The sequence below is a fragment of the Typopeltis vanoorti genome, chromosome 6 (genome assembly GCF_054136105.1).
Source record: "Typopeltis vanoorti isolate ZY-2024b chromosome 6, IOZ_Tvanoo_1.0, whole genome shotgun sequence".
Classification (NCBI taxonomy): domain Eukaryota; kingdom Metazoa; phylum Arthropoda; class Arachnida; order Uropygi; family Thelyphonidae; genus Typopeltis; species Typopeltis vanoorti.
Genome location: NC_143554.1, coordinates 35,641,169 through 35,661,249, shown reverse-complemented (window position 1 = coordinate 35,661,249; position 20,081 = coordinate 35,641,169). Strand labels below are relative to the sequence as shown.

At 35.3% G+C, this 20,081-nt stretch overlaps 1 protein-coding gene across 1 annotated transcript in view; it reads right to left on the bottom strand.

Moving 5' to 3' along the window:
- LOC150105381 (transmembrane and coiled-coil domain-containing protein 4-like) overlaps nt 1–20,081 on the bottom strand; it is a 298,911-nt gene that overhangs the window by 40,364 nt on the left and 238,466 nt on the right. Inside the window, exon 12 of the mRNA XM_090393942.1 lies at nt 9,611–9,728. Coding sequence (XP_090250068.1) covers nt 9,611–9,728 — 118 coding nt within the window. The remainder of the gene's footprint in view (nt 1–9,610; nt 9,729–20,081) is intronic.

Genomic DNA, 20,081 nt, shown 5'->3' with positions numbered 1-20,081 from the left:
CACACTCACAGATCATCATGGTCCCCTTGTTCAAATTTATCTAGCAAGCTAAAATCATTGCTAAAATATTCAAAATGTACAATTAAAAATAGCAATCAACACATCAGACAAGCCACCATATCACTGAATAATATTCTTTCTTTTTTAAATGTCCCCTCATAAAGAAGGAACAAATGTCGATATGCCTAAAGAGAGGGGGACACACAGAGATATGCAAATGTTGATATGCTTCCCTAAACATCAAACAATGCCTATGAATGAACAGAACCTATTTGAATGTACAAAATTATCTCCTTTAGATATCCTATCACTAACACAAATAATCTTAGCAAATTATTATTTTCTGATATTATTATAATTTAATTATCACTTTCAGTCTTCCCATGGGGGTGAACATTAGCAGTCTACTCCATGAACCTTTTTCTTGGCCATATGGAAGCAATTTCTATTCCCTGCACTACTTGTCAGTATCTCTTAACATGCTAGATACGTTGAAGTAATATGTATTGGAAACGCGAATACCATATAAAGTTATTTTGCACTTTCAATAACTTCAGCTGCAGATTAAAATTCTCCATTGAATACGAAGAAAACAAATCCATAAACTTCTTTGCTAGCCTGGTTAGCATATAGCATATCTGCTCTCCAGCCAAAAGGTTGCAGGTTTGAATCCCATTGTAGGCATGAATGTTTGTGATTGTCTGTGAAAATACTAGTGGTGGTGGAGACGGAGAGTTGTCAAGTAGGTGCCCTCTCTCGACGAGTCTTTAGACTTCTTGGAGGTTCATATAATAATAATAATATTCTTAAATTTGACCCTCATTAGATTTGATCATCATATCAGTACCAAAGCATACCACAAGCCCACTAATTCGAAATTGTTTGAATTTCACCTATCAAAAAATCTGTCACATTAACCCAATTCATGGCTTTAAAACAAAAAAATCACTGAATTGTCTGAAAGAGATCTTCAGTTCTTGACAGTCTCTCAACTACTAACAGACTATGCTATTCACTCACTACAAATCATGTACATTCTTCTTCTCAAAGCAACATATCAAAATCACAGTCATAAAATCCCATATATCCATAGCATTTATAACACATCCCTCAAATTATTTTGTTATAATTCAAATTATAACAAAACTATCTTCACCACCAGCAACAAGCTATAAAATTTACTAAAACATAATTACAACAGCTTAGATTGACGTGTTACCATGCCATAATGTTGTTGTTAAGCAAGACTCAACCAGTATGTTTGTCCACTTGCCTTCCCATGGCAAGTGGATTTTGCCTGTTAGCGCGCAGCTACAGACTAGACAATTTTTTTTTCCCATAAAAAAAAAAAAAACCTTTCTAAATAAATTTTTAACAAAGAAAACACAGAATATGCATGTAATACAATGAACTATTCTATTCTTATTAGCCATTGACTGGAATTGTTCTCTAAATGACAATAGCACCCCCAATCACTCCCTCCTCCCCCATGGCAAGTAGGATTTTACATAATTTGTTGAGCCCTGTTTATGAATTTACTGTTAGTCAGAATGCAATACCTGTTATATTGGATCTACAATTCATTCCATAAAGTCATGTACAAGAATATTATCGTGATTGCAATATTCCCATACCTAATTACTCATTTTCCACCACTAAGCAAAAAAAAACACTGGCAATAACCCAAATTCCACCAGTAAGATATCCCCTTACTATTACCTTTTACAATTCAAACATACCCCTGAAATTGAGGTCAGCATTATTCATAATGTTTAATTATCAATTTCTAAGAAAAGATAACCAAATTATGTTGTTCTACAGTGATAAGAATCACTTGCTATGCTATAAACGCAAAAAAGATCTTATCTACTCTCGTCTTTGTTACAATTAAACAAAATAAATTACTCTCTACTTCTCTCAAACCAACGAAACTCTTCTTAGTACATTGTTACATAAAACCAGTCAAACTTGATTTGTTTTCTCTGTTCCATATCCAATGATGTTTTAAACAAAATGAACGGCCAGCACTCAATCAAGTTGCTGGTTTTCCATGTATATAACAGGTTTTCTGTTCCTTTTATTCTTTATTTTCAACTCTTAAAATTCAGTTTGCTAAATTTGTTTTTTTCATTATTGGTTCTATTTACATTTTTCAGTTTATCAGATAAATTTTCTATGCTCAATTATTGGTACTTCAACACTTCTAATTCTATACCATCTCATCTCTGATCAAGTCTTGTACCAAATAATATGCTATATTGCTTTCTTTTCTTTACTTTCAAGAAATGTACAAAGATATGTCAAATTAATAATCCTTCCTTAAATAAATCTCACTTACTTAAGGTGTTGGAAGTTTATTTTCCACTTGGTTAGACTATAATAAATTTAGTTTAATCCTTTATTCCAAGTGTAAGCAAACAAAGTTTGCACCTGAAGTATCTTCAGGACTGAAGCAACTCGTAGTAAAGGTGGACCAAGCTCTCATCACTCCTTGTCTCAGTATCTCCCATAATGCAAAGCATATCTCCTTGCAGACATGTATAATGCTATGCATTAAGGGAAGGGCCACTACCCAGACCGGTTTCAACCTTTATTTAGGTCTCGTCAGTGGGAGTTAGACCCAGAAGTGGTGATACTAAGGCAGAAGCAATGGAGAGGTCATATTTACTTATACGAGTTGCCAAAAGGTGTACCACCTTATTATTAAATTACTCTGGATTTAGAGAAAGATCTGCAAGGATATGTACTTTGCATTATGGGAGATACTGAGACAAGGAGTGATGAGAGCTTGGTCCACCTTTACTACATGTTGCTTCAGGCGCAAGCTTTGTTTGCTTACACTTGGATAAAGGATTAAACTAAATTTATTATACTCACTTACTTAAGATCTATTTTAGCCTAGTTGTGATAAAAGGGCAGCTCCATTATCAAAATAGCTTTGCTTTTTAATGTGATATGAAATGTTAGAAGCATCATGAATTTTTCAGAGAGTGAGACCTGTAGAGTTTTCAGTAAAAACTACTTACTGTACAAATATTTTTTTTTTATGTGTCATAATCATCAGTGTGAGCAAAGAAAACACAAAAGCAACATCTGCCTTCAATCATCTGGTAAGTTTTTCCCTGCCAAGTAAAATAGAGAACAGAGATAGAATTCATTGTAAAACTAAATAAAGCTGCTATGTCAGGGGTGAAAAAGTCTTGAGGAATTCTGAAGTTTCTTTTAGGGGTACATTAGTCAAAAAAAGGAGGCAATATCAAAACTGACCATAATGTCAGTATCTTTTGAGGACAAGGTCTGATAAACAAGATTTAAAGTGTACAGAATTTTTAATGTAGTGAAGTGTGGCCTGTAATGAGAGAGCTGTTCTGTTGTGTATTTTTTGGAAATCCAATCAATCCAAGGAGAACTATTTCTGCAGTGTGTTTTTTCTGTTTTTGGATTGAGTTGGCATTAATTAAGTGGCAAACAGATTGATCTCTGAGTAAAACTGATATTTTTTAAATCATATTCAGAGCAATCAGCTACTGCTGTAGCATTACCCTCATTCACTTTAGTAATAATGTTCTGGAATAGCTTATCAGTATAGAATTTTCTCATAAGATAGGTTCCTTTTTTGGATGCTTTAGATTTTAAAATGTTGGCTACATCCAATTGGATGTTACTGGTGATATGGGAAGGAAACTGTAGATGTCTCGTTCTTTTTGCCCTGATTTAAAGACTAGGTACTTGATTTGAAGCTAGGGCAAAATTGTGGCTAAGGTTTGAGGGCAATGAGTGCTTCTTAATTAAGCTGAATGGGCAACAGTTTATCAAAATTTGTTCTGGAGGCAAATTAGGGTTATGCATTTTTCTGGCTAAATTATTGAATTTCTAGATAAGTACACTTTCACTTTTTTAAGTTCTTTATGTGCTGAAACATCAGAGATGTTTGAAAGAATCTTCCAGAGCTCTGTGTTCAGCATGTTGCACAGCTCATCCTGCAGAGCATGATGTGTTGAGAGCATAGTGTTGTTCGTGTCAACCAACATAGAGCATGACATCGAAACTAGTACAATAGTACATACAGAGGGCTTGATTTTTACACAAGTAAGTATAATGCCAGAGTTGCAACAGTGTTTAAGAATGCAAACATGTTGTTCAATAATCTCACTAATCTGAATTTATATTTAATGAATCGGCATGCTTTTCATGCTATATCACTCCCGCGTAAGATCACTAACCAGGTGTGAATGTTTAGACGTTATCATTCATATTGATGTTTGATGGAATAATGACATCTATAATATTATCTAGTTAAATTTATTTAGTTAATAAACTATTACACCAATATTTCACCTTGGTTACTAAGGCATGGACACAAAGAAAAACACTGAGAGCACACACACACACACACACACACACACACACACACACACACACACACACACACAGAGTAATGGCAGGATTCTACAGTCCTAACAGGTACCCTCTATGGGTGAAATGATGGAAACTTGAAGTTTTAACAATAACGGTTTCCCAGATCTTTGGAAAAATGAGGCAGATTTTAGGGAGCAGTCTGCCAGATTTATATCTGCTCCTGTATAATAGATAAGTTATTCCCCCCCCCCCTTTACTGAATTCAGTGATCCATAATATGGTCTGCTACTCCACAACAGCTGTAATACAGGTAATGGACATAATTCCTGTGATTTCAGACAGATTAACTGTTCTTCCTGTTTGTCCAAAGTAGGATGGCTTGCAGGAAAAAAGGAATTAATATGACAAACATGAGAAGAAAAAAAAAAACCTTCCTCTTATATAAGAACAGATATAAATATGAGAGATTATTCCCAGGATCTGCCTCAGCATTACACAAATCTTAAATTTGGCTGCCTTTGCCAAAAGTTTGGGAAACAGTCATTGTGAGACTGCCAAGTTTCCATCATTGTACCCATAGAGGGTGCAAGTCAGAGCTGTTGGATCCTGTCATTAACACTCGGTCTGTATTTGCTCTCTTGCCAGTATAAAGAAAAACACATATTCAGTGTTTTTCTTTATGCTCATGAAGATGCCTTGGCCACCAAGGCAAAATATTAGCATAATAATTGATTAACTAAATAAATGTGTTTATTCCACTGAAGGTCAACGTGGACAAATACTGTAAAAATAGTTAGAGAAGCTATTTACAGGGTAAATGATGTTTAATTAGTTTTTTTCTGTTCAGAATTATTACTGAGAATAATTTGAAATTATTTCCATAATAAACAAATTACTACTGCTGGTGGTGAATTTATTTGTGCTGCTTACAGATAAAAGTGAATAATGCTTTATATATATACAGGGTGTTCGGGATAAATTTGACATATTTATAATTAATTATATTTTTCCGTAAGTTACATGTATTAACACACACATGTATTAACACACACTTCTCTTCATTTAAAAGGTTGGACCCTTCTTCATTCATATACAAGATGTCAGAAAGGATGGATAGCTGGAACCCACCTGAATCATGGAAGAGAATAACTTGTATCATGATGATTCGTGCCGGCCATCAAAATAAGGATATTTCGACTGCTGCCCAATGCTCCCTGAATACAGTAAAAACAATCAGGCATGAACTAGAGACTTGCAATGGTGACTACGAGGATGTAGCAAGAAGAAAGATCCCTAGCAGACGATCTGATTGCGTTCGTACAGCAGAATTCCTCGCAAATCTGCAGGAACAGGTGTTGAAGATCCCTGGCATTGGAATTCGGGCTTTGTCACGTGAAATGAATGTTGCAGCCTCTACTATGAAGCTTGCACTCAATGAAGACCTCCGCTACTACTCATACAAGCGCCGCAAAGGTCAGCTGCTTACAGAAAAGGCCCGTGAAAAACGTTTGATAAACGCGAAGAAACTTCTAAGCAAAGTGAAACATCCTGCGGAACCACAAACAATCTGGTTCTTTTCCGATGAGAAAAACTTTTGCCAGGATCAAAAACACAACACGCAGAATAACAGATGGCTTGCATACAGTACAAAGGACATTCCTCGTGTAATGCAGACTAAATTTCCCCAAACTGTAATGGTTTTCGGATGTGTATCCTCTGAAGGCAATGTGATGCCTCCGCATTTTTTCCAAGAGGGCCTCAGGTTGACTTCAGATGGCTACGTGGAGTTGCTAAACACTGTAGTCAAGCCCTGGATAACAAGGGTAGCCAATGGTAGGCCGTATGTATGGCAGCAGGATTCGGCCCCTTGCCACACCTCTGGGAAAAGTCAAAAATGGTTGTCTGAAAATTTCTACGACTTCACCAGTCCAAATGTTTGGCCTCCAAACTCCCCAGACCTTAACCCCATGGATTATTTTGTATGGGGCGCAGTTGAAAAAGACACCAATCGCACTTCCAGTAATACAAAAGCCCAGTTAATGGATAAAATTAAAACAGTTTTTGCGGCCCTTCCCAGGGAGACTGTAGCATCAGCTTGTTCGAGGTTCCGAAGCAGGATTGAAGCTGTGATCGATGCTAATGGTGGTTATTTTGAGTAAATCTTGTTGATAGTATTGTAATTAACTCTGCCTGTAATGTTTTTTGTCAATTCATTAAATTTAATAGATACAAAGAAGATTTTCTTTTTCCTTACGAAACTGTCAAATTTATCCCGAACACCCTGTATATATATATATATATACACACACACACATATGCTACATTATATATAATTATATACTGCATGAACCCTAAGGATATATTACCAATTAACATTCCAAAATGCTAAGATTGTGTAGGTCAGCTTCAGGAATGTTAATTGTACAGTGTACACAAAACAGTTTTGCTAATGAAGTTGCTAAAAAATAGTAGCCAACACAGACTAATACCCAAACATGATTGCTAATGGCAAGACAGTTGCAACCATTAGACTTTACAAATGAACATCAGGAGTCAAAAATAATATAAAAAGATTAATGGGATGGCCATCATAAGTAGGAGTGGTCATAAGTTGATAACAGGCTGTATTTGTTTTTAGTAAATGTGAATCCTGCTCACAAAAAAAGCTATTAACCTAAAGCTTCTCATTATGGGGTATCCTATAATTCTTAGTGCAGTTTTAAACTTTAATAGGAACACCATTATTAAAAGTTACAGATTTATAGTATATAACAGCTTAAAGAGTATGTAATTAAGTTTTATCTACAATGATTTGTTTCTTATTAGTGCTCAACATGACCGCCATCTTGTACGATGCATATAACTAGGTGATTTTCGAGTTCCGGAAAATGTTTAGTCGTTGCTGAGCAGTGACTGCATTGATTGCGTTTGTAATTTTAGTCTTAAGGTCATCAAGAGAAGCAGTTTTGAAGCATACATGACTGTTTTGATGTGATCCAGTAAGAAAAAGTCTAATGTAGTCAGGTCAGGTGACCGAGGTGGCCATGCAAGAACACTTCCTCTACTGATCCACCTGTCTGTGAAAGTGTCATCTAAAAACTTTTGTACCTGCGTCACATAGTGACACGGTGCCCCATCCTGTTGGCAAATGGTTTTATTCATAAGATTTAACCTCTTTAATTTGGGAATAAAAAAAAAAAAAATTCTGAAGCATTGCTAAATAAGATTCACTCCCTGACAGTAAGCTCAATGAAAAAGAATGGCCCAATAATGCAACACCTCCTAACCTTGCACCACACATTAACTTTTGGTAAGTCTCTTTCATGTTACCACATTTCCTGAGGCTTCTCTGTATACCAAATGCGGCAATTGCGATGGTTAACTTTCCCACTTATGTGGAATGTTGCTTCATCTGAAAAAGTCAACCGCGTTCGCTTCCCTTAATGAATGCCTCTCTGAACTGGGTTTGTCATGAATTGATCCAGTTTCTTTGAATTTTTTAATCCAGTTATTAATTAAATTTCTTTAGAGAACCTCCTTGTTATAATAGGCAGAGAATTTCTTCTTACTGATGTTATGGACTTGAGAGCAAGCCACAGGATGCAATTGACTTTTTCTTCAACATTTGCCATCTTCAATCACATCAGTCTAAAAAATATAAGAAAAATATAATGAAATAATAATATTCATGCATCAAAAATTGTAATAGTTATACTTTTAAATGATATTTATTGCAACTCTGTAACCGTGATACTTTTGAAGCAGTTAAAGATCAAAACTGTACTAAGAATTATGGGGCACCCTAATGATTAGACAATCCCAAAACTTTGATCCAGAGACCACACATGGGACTTCATCAAGTAGAGTTACAAGTACTGTATGGAAAGCTAAGTTTTTGAAAAGAAACTGGATCTGCAAGCTAAAGACAACCCAAAGGAATTCTATGACTGTGAAATAACTGCATTGAATCAATCTAGATGGTATGAGAGTGACAGATGCAAAAAAAGACTATTCAACTACTGAGTGCCCATTTTGCCAAAAGCCATCTGGTGTATACAACGTGAAGTTCAATGCTCTGTCTACAAGAAATGTAGAAACTTCAAAATCTTATGAGAAGATAGTAGAGATGCTGCATAAACTGAATAAAATCCACAATAGAGATTGATGGAGATATCAATATGAAGGATAAAGGTTGTTCAGCTGAAGTGGATGAGCCTTTGACTGGCTCTATAATATGAATCTCAGCATAGGGAAAATTCCACAGAAGTGGAAAGAATGTATGATTATCCCATTGCAGAAGGGCAGCGCAATGATTGATATGCAATCATGGGTTTATTAAACATTTTATAATGATATGGCTGGGATAGACCAGGGGAAATGGATACTTGTGGACAATGCTAAGGCTTTTGACAAGATAGAACATAGAAGGCTGTTACAAAATCAGAGGATATGGAACTGGATTATGAACTATTAGTTTGGATAAATTGGATAATTAGTTTTATTATTATTAAGAGAGACCTCCAGGGAGTCAAGAACTCATGAGGGAGGACATACTATTTGCACCAGCTGTCATACCTCTTCTTAAATTCAATCAATGCTACTTGCACACACAACAACCAATGGCAATCCATTCCATTCACACACCACTGTGACAGAAAAATCTAGCCCTCACTCCCTTCCTGACAGCATTCGTTTTCAACTTCCAGGGATGCCCTCATCCTTTCCCCACTGTGCATAAAATGAAAAATTCCATCAACTGAAATTCTGTATAACCCTTTCAGAAGTTTGTAGTCTTAATCATATCATCCTCTTTCTCCTGTTTGCTGGTGTCTACAGCCTACAAATTCTCAACTTTTATTATATCTTCATAATCAATATTCCACAATCCTGATATAATTTTTTACACTCTCCTTTGCACTCTCTCCACAGAAATCAGCAGACCAGACCTGTGCACAATAGTCCAAGTGAGATCTTATCAAAGTCTGGTAGTCTGGTAAAGAGGCAATATGACTTCTTTATCTTTACACGTCAAGGTTCGTTTCAGTATTGCAATATAATATGATGCAATGTATATGATGATGTATAATTGCGAATTTATTCTTACTATACCACCATATCTAAATTACTCTATTCTTACTAAATTCAGTATTAAGAATAAATTCATTAAACATATGAATTAACATTAATAGAATATTAAAGTGATTGTTATATATATAAAAAAAAAAGTTCTGCATTCAGTTGATAAATTTACCTGCAATAACCATTTACAATACGGCCACTCACAACACGGGAAAAAGGTCTCCAACTATTAATATTAGCAGCAACTGGAGCACCAAGTAGAATAGCATCTTCAATTATGCCTTCACTTCCTGAAAATATTTTACAATCAGTAAAACTGCAAAAATTGGAAATATGATTATTTACTGATCACAACTCTTAATCTGGCACGTAACTAAGTGGGTGTTTCATTTATTTTTTTTTTTTTTAACTAGAAATAATTACATGTACATATACTTTTGTAGTTCAGCAAAGAATACGATGGTTATTTTTCTCACAGAGGAGAATGGATTTTTGTCTTGTGTGCAATACATCAGGCAAAAATTTTATGAACAAGAAGCTTTTTATGTAAGCATTCTATTATTGTTCTTAGTTTATGACTAACCTGCTAAGTGAGTGGTTTCTGCAGTCAACTGAAACTGTAAAAATTTAGTCCCTTCCCCACACTAGAATCTATGGATTATATTGTATTCACAAGCATAATTTTCCCATTAGATCAAGTGTGGATAGGAAAATTAAGTTGATGTCTTTCGTCCTCCTAGAAAAACACCATTGAAGTGACTTAATTAACCACCCTCCAAAGATTAGGCTACCAATCTTAGGTCTCTTGTTGTTTATTATATTAATAAGTGAATTTATGTTCAAATAATAAAAACAGAATTTCTCTCTTTGCTGATAGTGTGAAGGTAGAAAGAGTAATCAGTTGCTTTACAGGATTATTGGAAACAATTTCAAAAGTATTAAGGAAAGAAGTGTCTAAAATTTAATGTGAACAAATGCAATAGTATATGTAATTAGTATATGCAATATAGTAAAAAAAAAAAAAAAAAAAGAAATTGTATTAAATGGATATAAGTTGACTAAACAGGCATTAGAAAATAGTAACTGAATTCAGGATTTATGCTGGTTACACTATTTTAATTGAAAGGAAGTTATGATACTCTCTGGTTGGGTTATGGCTCACAACTTTACCTATCTAAATTTTAATGGATGTCAAGAGAAAATTTGAGTAAATGTGTGAGATTGTTGGTTAGCTGTAATCTGATGACTGTTATCTAAAAATGAGATGGAGAAAAATTTAACTGATGCTTTATAAGTGGATCACAGCGCCTTAAGATAGCAGGATAATTTTTGTACATGGCTCAACAAGACTACAATATGGAATAGTGAAAATTGGTTTATGACTGTTCTGACTTATGGCTGAAGCAACTAAGGCTATGAGGCCAGCATATTATGTTGTAAATTGCATGTTTTGTTCTGTTCAGTTTGTTTTGCAACACATATTGAAGAAGAAAATTATAAAAAAATATGAACTGTTAGGACTGAAATTATGCAGAATGGCTTTCAGCAATGGGTTAGTTATTTAAGCAGTGGATTTAACTTCAAGAAAAAATTAGATAGTTGTTATGGCAGAAAGATAAATTAAAATTTTTGTATAACAATTATATAATTTAGCAGCATTGGACATATCAGTGTTGTTAAACCTCATATTTTTATTTATGAAGGTATGTAAAAAAAATTAATAAAGGATACAAAAGAATGAGGGAGCAAGAGAAAATAAACTATAAGTTAACATATTCTTTGTAGTGAGAATGCTCACTTGGTGTGCCAGAACCTATTTTTCTGGAAACGGGCCACAACGCCAAGAAGAGGCAGTATGCCACACATCACCTGCTCATCAGAGTGCAGGTGATGTGCAATTCAACTCCTTAATCAATATATGGCACCAACATGATACAGGTTCTTCTACCTACATTTAAGAGTGATATAAAATAAGTCATCCAATATACAGGTGATGAAACTTGTAAGATGTTTAGTTTAACCAGTGATGATCATTATATTAACTAAGGGTTGGTTTTCTGGGTTTTTTCCTACAAAATACTATCTGAGGTATATTTGGTAGCAGTAGCAGCAGTTAAATGTACTTTTCGGGTATAAATATGTATTTGACAGGTCTGGAGTTCACACAATGTCAGCTTAAATGGATTAAAGTTCAGTTGGTAGAAAGCTGATGATGATAAAAAATTTGCATATTTGTTTAGTATACTTCAGAATATAAGTATATTGTTTTGTATACTTATAGAGTACAGAAATGTTATACCAGAATAGAAAAGAAAAATCCTATTATCATCAGAAGACATTAGTCAGATAGTGGAACAAACTTAAACCAGACATTCAATACACTTGACTATTTTTCTTTCCATAGCCATTGCTATTATTAAGCATCTGAAACAGAAAGCAATGCAATGGAATGCAAATAAATAATTTACTAACTAAAGTTAATTATTTACAAGCCAACATTTTACTAGTTCAAACAACAATTATCAACGGCCATTTAACACTACACACTCAGCAAAGATAAACTGAAAGGATCTGGATAACAGTCACATGCATGAAGAATGACAGTAGTCTTTGTGGTGATTCCTGCTTTTAAACGATAGGTACATAGGGTGGTATGCCATAATCTAAATAAAATCATACCATCGGTTCTGTTATAGTTAACTGGGGTTCTGTACAACTTGTGCCACATCCAGGAATGGTCTCTCCGATTCAAACCAGGATTTGTGGAATAGTGTCTGTGTAGGTTTTTTTTTTTGTTCCAAATGCTTTGACAAATGTTGATTGTTTTGTTTGTTTAGGATTTTATGATGAAAGGACACATATAGTCATACTGTACCAGTAGAGATCATAGCAGTATACAAGGTAAAAATAAATTCATGATTAGCAATGGCATAAATTGGTATAGAAAAAGGAAGGTGTAAAAAACGTTTGTTACACAGATTAAAACAACCAAGTATTAAGTCTTTATGTATATACAAAATTTAATAAATAAACAATCTATATATTGCATTTTTACAGAAAATATTGATTTTCAAAAATTTAAAATCTTAAAAATTTTAAAACAAAAGAGACACTTGGTGAGTCTGGAAAAATTGGCCTCAGATAGGCTATGAATACAGCTAAAATAGTGATTGTGCCCATTGACAAAATGAGGTTGGTTTATTGCTGGAAGAACAGCAAAGGTCATACTGCATCATAGCAAAGGTTACAGCAATACATAAATAGTCAAAAATGTTTGTACAAAAAAGTATCTACATATAAATAAAATTAGTCATATGTGTTTGTACAAATTAATTTTCTTTGTAAAAGGTTAAACACATCATGCAATTTTTCTGAATTTTTTAACAACTGCCTGAGTGTATATGGCTTGGCTAGATAGGTAAAAATTTCATTCCTCTCTCATATAAAGTGCTGGCATTCCACCAGAATGACAAATGGTGAGACATGTATTGCATTTTTCACATGCACAGGCATTTCATCAGCCCTCAGTAAATGTGTAAGATGACTGTGACCTATCAGGAACCTAGCAAGAACAATTTCCTCTCTTTTCTCACATTGACTAGAACACCAATGCTTAATATCATGTAATTCATTTGTCAGTGCTTCCTGCCATGATGACTGCCAATGAGCAATTAGCCTGGATCTTATAAACAGTCTGTAGTCTATATATGGTAGTGTCAAACAGTATGCAGAGAAAGTATGAGCTGATCTAGCAGCTGCAATCTCATTTTCCTTAATTCCAACGTGCTGGGAATTCAGCACAACCCAACATCAAAATTAAGGGTTTTCATTTTGTACAACAGGTGTTATACATAGGGAGAGGAGATAGCCTGTGAGCTCAGAGTCTATAAATTATGCACTTTTGGTAGCAGTTTTTTTTTAAATGCACAAGTACAAGCTGAATGGCATGCAACTCTGCTGTATAATTATTGCAATCAGTTGGGATCAGGTTGGAGATAGTAATGTCAGGAAACACAGCAGCAGCAGCACAGCCAACACAGGTGTCAGTTCTTGAACCATCAGTATGGATGGACAAGAAAGAGTGGGCTGATTGCTTTGTGTGCATTAAACAATTGCAGGTAGACTGATGATGGAGTATGAGACTTCTGTAGTTGACAAGGTGAGAGGTTGCAGGATGAAGTGCAAACCTGCCATGGAGGGATGTTGTTATGTTTGGTGTAGGCAATGTGCCAACAGCTTGCATTGGCTCTTTAACATGCATACCAAAAGGATGTATGGCAGTCTGACATGTGTGATATTGAGTTTCCCAACACAGAAAAAAGAGACTAGTCCATGTAGGATGATCTGGAAGAGACTTTATCTTTAGGACAATTAAGAGAAAACTGTTTCAATCTTAGTGATAGAACCAATTCATTTGCTTCAACATAAAGACTTTGTGTGAGTGATGTGCAAAAGGCACCAGTAGCTATCCATACACCCCTGATGACAGATGGGCTCCAACATTGCAGGCCACTTGCCTTGTAGAACCATATGATCCACTTTTTGAATGTATAAGTGCATGATAAAGAAAGCAATGAAGATCAATCTGCGTCCCATTCAGTAGTGGATAGAGTGCAAGGAATGTAAGTTTTCTGTCAACAACGAGTCCCAAGAACTTGGCTTCTATTGCCACTGGAATAACAGTTTGTCCCATTCTTAATTCAGGATCTGGGTGAAAAGTGAATCTTCAACAGAAAAGTATACATAGACACTTGTTTTGTGCGATGAAACTGAACCTATTATAAGAGTACATAGAGAAACAAGATCAATTGCTTGCTGAAGTTGTCTTTCAATTATCCTCATGTTACAAGAGGGACAGTAAATTGTGAAGTCACCAACAAATAGAGCACTGGAAGTTTTTCCACTTGGTTATACTATAAACTAAAGATACCAAGAAATTGTATACTTGGTTTAATCCTTTATCCAAGTGTAAGAAAACAAAGTTTGTTCCTTACACTTGGATAAAGAATTAAATCAAGTATATAATTTCTTGGTATCTTTAATTTATAATATAACCGAGTGGAAAAACTTCCAACAACTATCGCTAATCCAGAGTATTTTAATAATAAGGTGTGACACCTTTTGGCTAATCGTATATTAAAATATGACTTTGGCATTAATTCAACCTTAGATCTCAATGCCATGATCTATGACTCGATTGATTTTGATTTGAATGCGATTAGTGAATGATGTTTTCTTCAGGATTATCAGAGTGATTGATACTATAAATTAGTGATTGATTGAAGATGAAAAAACTCATCTGATTACTGATAGTGGAGCACAAGATAAGACTTTCATTTTTGATGCAATTTAATTGCTATTGCTTCGTTTAGCCTACACTTGGTATTGCTGGCAGTCCTTTGCAGTTGCGGGATTTTTTACAAAATTTCTGCTGGCAGGTCTTTAGACCTGCGGGATTTCTACTAGCGCTCACACGCAATTAAATTGATATGAGCGTGCCTGACCTAGACGTCGTCACTGATTTGATCGATAAAGAGCCGGCTCTTATACTCGTTAATAAACTCCAAAAGAAGTTCAAGCTGAAATGGCCTACTAGCATGATCGACCCCAACATCATTATCAAGTCACTCGATAAAGGGCTAGCACTCACTTTTGTTAAAAAGCTTCTCAAAAAATTTGAACGAGATTGGCCCAGCTACTTAAACTTATATTCTTCACTTGAGGTTGGTGATGAGGAAAATGAAGACTCTCCTTAAATGGAGGAAAAACTCAATCTAGTTGTCTCTGCCTCTAATCCTTCTGATCATGGAGAGATCCACGCTCGTAAGAAGCAAAAAACTCTAGCTGATGAGCCAACAAATGATGTTGGTATGGATGAGGATGCTCCCATTTCAGATCCCTCTGCCTCCCCCAATGAAAAGGTGCCACCGATTATCCTAAGGGAAAAGCAGAAATGGATAACACTAAGAACCACCATGGCTAACTTAGAAATAAGTTATAGATCGGCTAAAAATGTAGATGAGGGCATAAAAATTCAACCAGCCACGGTGGCTGATTATAGAAATCTTACAAAGGAGCTGGAAACAAGAGGAACACAATATCACACATTTTCACTTGACTTCAAAAAAAATCTGAAAGTGGTCCTACGAGAATGAAATAGTTACTGACCTCAACTTACAGGATCTATCTCCCATAAAGGTCATCACTAGAATGTTCAGATCAAATAAGACACCTATGCCTCAAGTCTTAGTAGAGATTCATAATATTTACAAAGACATTTACAATCTAAAATCAATCTGTGGACTTAAAATCACCCCAGAACCAATGAGAAAGAGAGCATCTTCTGGGCAGTGCCATAGATGCCAAAAATTTGGTCATGCCCAGAAGTTGTGCAAAGCTCAATACAGATGTTTAAAATGTGGTGACACCCACCCCAAGTCAAAAACCACCCCGGCTAAGTGCGCTAATTGTGGTGGCCGCCACCCAAAAAATAGGCAAACTGAGTTAATCAATCTACCTCATTATCAGAAACGAGAGCCCCAGAAGCTCAAGTAGTTCATCAGGCTCCTATTAGTTTGAACAAGATGACAGGTGTTCACCCACCATCAACTGAGCCCCCCAAGAAAATAAATCTTCAACACCAAACAAGAACATATGCTGATGTGGCCCACCCCAAAAAAGCAGTCCATGATCAGAATATGCCAAATCCACATTCAAATATAACAGCCATCATCACCTCTTCTCTTGTAAATATGTTACAGGATTTCAGTAATGCAAATCTATCACTAAGCACTACAAAAAGTTTCTTGCAGCAAACACAGTCCATTTTATCTGCACTCTCCAATACATAAGGAAAAATTCACCCCATATTCTCTAATCATTATTGCACGGAATGCCAACGGCCTTAAAAATAAAATACTAGAAGTGCAGGAATCCGATGAGAGATATAATCCAGATATATTATTAATTAATGAAACTCACCTGAGACCTGCTGACAATCCTAAATTTAAAGGATATCAACTTTACAGGAATGATAAGCTGGATTATAGAGGTGGTGGTGGTACAGCTATCCTCATCAAAAATCACATCAACCATCATGCTGTAGCCATCCCTACAACCACTAATCGCGATGTCGCAGGTATCAATGTCATCACACACACTCTGTCAGAAACATAAAAATCTATGCTGCTTATAACCCACCATCAAAAATATTGCTGACCACAGATCTGGATGCTATCCTCAGAGATAAACTACCGGTTATTATCGCCGGAGATTTAAACGCAAAACATCATGCCTGGAGCAGTAGGTCTATAAATAGGAATGGCTGCATCCACTTTACCTATACAAGCTCAAATTGTGCAGCTGTGGCTGGCCTCTCAGTGCCAACTCACCACAGTCCGACTGGCTCATCCAATGTCTTGGATATAGCTGTCCTTCAGAATGTCAACCTGCAGTACACCCTGGAATCATTGAATGAATTATCATCAAACCACAATCCTATTCTGCTCCAGCTGGGTTATCAGAGGGGACTTCACCCCTTCGCTTCACACCTTCATTCCCTGGGAAAAACTATCCAAAATGCTTCCAAACTACATTGATCCCATCCCTCATATTCCAAGGAAGAAATTGATCTTCACTAAAAACTCAATATCTCCCAAAGATGACATCTTCCTATTTAATATCAAGATTCCCTGGAAAGCAGAAGCCAAATATCTGGGTGTACTGCTGGACAGAAAACTAACCTTCAGTCCACATATAAAAACCTCATGTACAAAAGCATCAAAAATCATTGCACAGCTTTACCCTCTTATCAATAGGAATAGCAAGCTGGATACCAAAATAAAACTGCTCCTTTATCAGTTGATGATTCGAACCATTATTACTTATGCATCCCCAGTCTGGAGCCACACCTCAAGTACAAATATCCTCAAACTACAGAGAGTGCAAAAAAAAATGTCTCCGCATGATCTTAAACGCACCATGGTATATCAGAAATGTCCAACTCCACCGGGATACAAATATCCCCTACATCTACTCTTTCCTGCAGTCTTCAGCAGTAAAGTTCTTCTCAGCATCCTCTTCACATCCAAATGAATTAGTTCAACAAGCAGCAAATTATGATGAAACAGACTTCTCCAAACATAGGAGACCCAAGGCCAATCCTACTTCCAAATGAAGATCTTTAAATCGCACACACTCAGGCAGAGCACTTAGCTCATAAACTTTTCCCTACATAGCAACCTTATCAGATAGCAGGGATTATAAAAGCATTTTGCTTCATCCTTATAGTCAGCAATGTCTTGCTTAGGCCTCAATAAAGGTTGAAACCAGTCTGGGTAGTGACCCTTCCCATAATGCATAGCATTATACATGCCAATAAGAATATGTGCTTTGCATTATGGGATACTAAGGCAAGTGATGTGAAGTCATAAGCTTCTATATACGAGTTGGCCCAGTCCTGATGATATTTCAGGAGCAAACTGTTTGCTTAACACTTGGATAAAGGATTAAACCAAATATATAATTTCTTGGCATCTTTAATATAGAGCACTGTCTACAGTGGGATAAAGCTATTTAGTGATTGAATTAACTTTAATAGAAAAAGTGTCACACTTAAGAATGCCTTAGGGAACATCCTGTTCTTGATGAGACAGTATACTTTCCACTCTGACATGGAAAGTTTTTCATAAATACACAAAGATGTCCTCTGATATATAGGTTATAGAGATCTTTTAATATATCATATCTCCAAGCTGTCACAATCTTTTCCATGTCAAAGAAAACTGAAACCAGATGTTCTTGCTTCAGGAATGCATCTCTTATACAAGTTTCTAAATGAACCCTTTCTTTTAGTGTTACACAGTGATCAGCATTAATTTTAGAAATTATGGACTTTACAACCATGTTATAAATAACTATTTTAATTTCCTGACATTTTGGTCATCATCTAGAGCATACACAAATATACAAGGACAATCTGAGTTACATTTCACACAGTATGCTAGAAGAGACAATGATTTGATTAATGGTTATTCTACTGGCATGACCTCTAGTGAAAATATAATATATAAAAAATTAATTAATTAATTAGAAACTACATCAAAGCTATATTCTATTTAAGATAACATCAGAAAAACATTGTTTCATATAGATAGTTTTCTTACAGTAACAATGATGTTCTAATTTGACATGACAATTGTTATATTAGATTTAAGATTCTGGATTATCTACAGTCCTGTTTATAGTTTGCTATAAAGTCTGCTAGACTGTAGATAATCCAGAATCTTAAATCTAATATAACAATTGTCATGTCAAATTAGAACATCATTGTTACTGTAAGAAAACTATCTATATGAAACAATGTTTTTCTGATGTTATCTTAAATAGAATATAGCTTTGATGTAGTTTCTAATTAATTAATTTTTAATTTAATTTAATTTTTTATTAAATTTTTTATATATTATATTTTCACTAGAGGTCATGCCAGTAGAATAACCATTGATCAAATCATTGTCTCTTCAGCATACTATTGGAAATGTAACTCAGCTTGTCCTTGTATATTTGTGTATGCTTCAGACAATGACCTTAATATGAAGGTCGAAACATCGGTAAATTAAAATAGTTATTTATAACACGGTTGTAAAGTCCATAATTTCTAAAATGAATTTCTAAATGAGCCAAATGGCCTAAAGTTGAACGATTTGTACAAAAGCCACACTGTGTATTGGAGAGAAGATTATTGCTTTCTTTCTCTAATATCTTACAAAGACAAATGGTCAGAGCAATAGGTTGATAATTATTTGCTTGTGTTGGATCCTTTCCTGGTTTTGGGATTGCAATGACAACTGACTTATGCCAAGAATCCGGAAACTCTTCCTCGGCAAGTATTCTCTTATATATTGAGAGAAGGAGATCCACAGAAGATAATAGTAGATGTTTTATCATATCATGATCAGGGGATGGCTGACACATATCAAAAAAGTGGTATACATTGGGTGTGAATCTGCCAGATTTAAAGTAACCAGTGGTGTACCTCAGGGTTCAGTCCTTGGGCCATTATTGTTCAATCTATACATTAATGACATCAAGCAGGGTCTATCATCAGATTTACAATTGTTTGCTGATGATGCGAAGATATGCAGAGCAATCAGGGATGCTATTGATTGATATTCAGCAATTACAAAATGATTTGAATATACTGGAAATCTGAGCAAACGAAAATGGCTATCGGTTTAATGTTAGTAAGTGTAAAGTTATGCACTTTGGAGTGAAACAAAAAAGGGAGAAATAATATCCAAAAAGGATGAGAAAATACAAGAATGGGTGAAATATATAGAACTCTTTACTGATAACAGACAGAACCCAGAAAATACTTATGAACGTATGGAAGGTCCATGCATTCTAAGATCAGAGGTAGAATGTGCACTAAACTCAGCTAAAAATAGTAAAGCCTTAGACCCAGATAGAATACGAGCAGAAATAATAAAGCTATTAGAAGGTGACAGCATTAATATATTAGTAAAGTTTAACATTAATATCTTATTATAAAGCTATTTAATAAGACCTATGATACAGGCATAATCCCTCAAGACTGGTTACAGTCGACCTTCATCATGATACCTAAAAGGGCAAATGCGAAAACT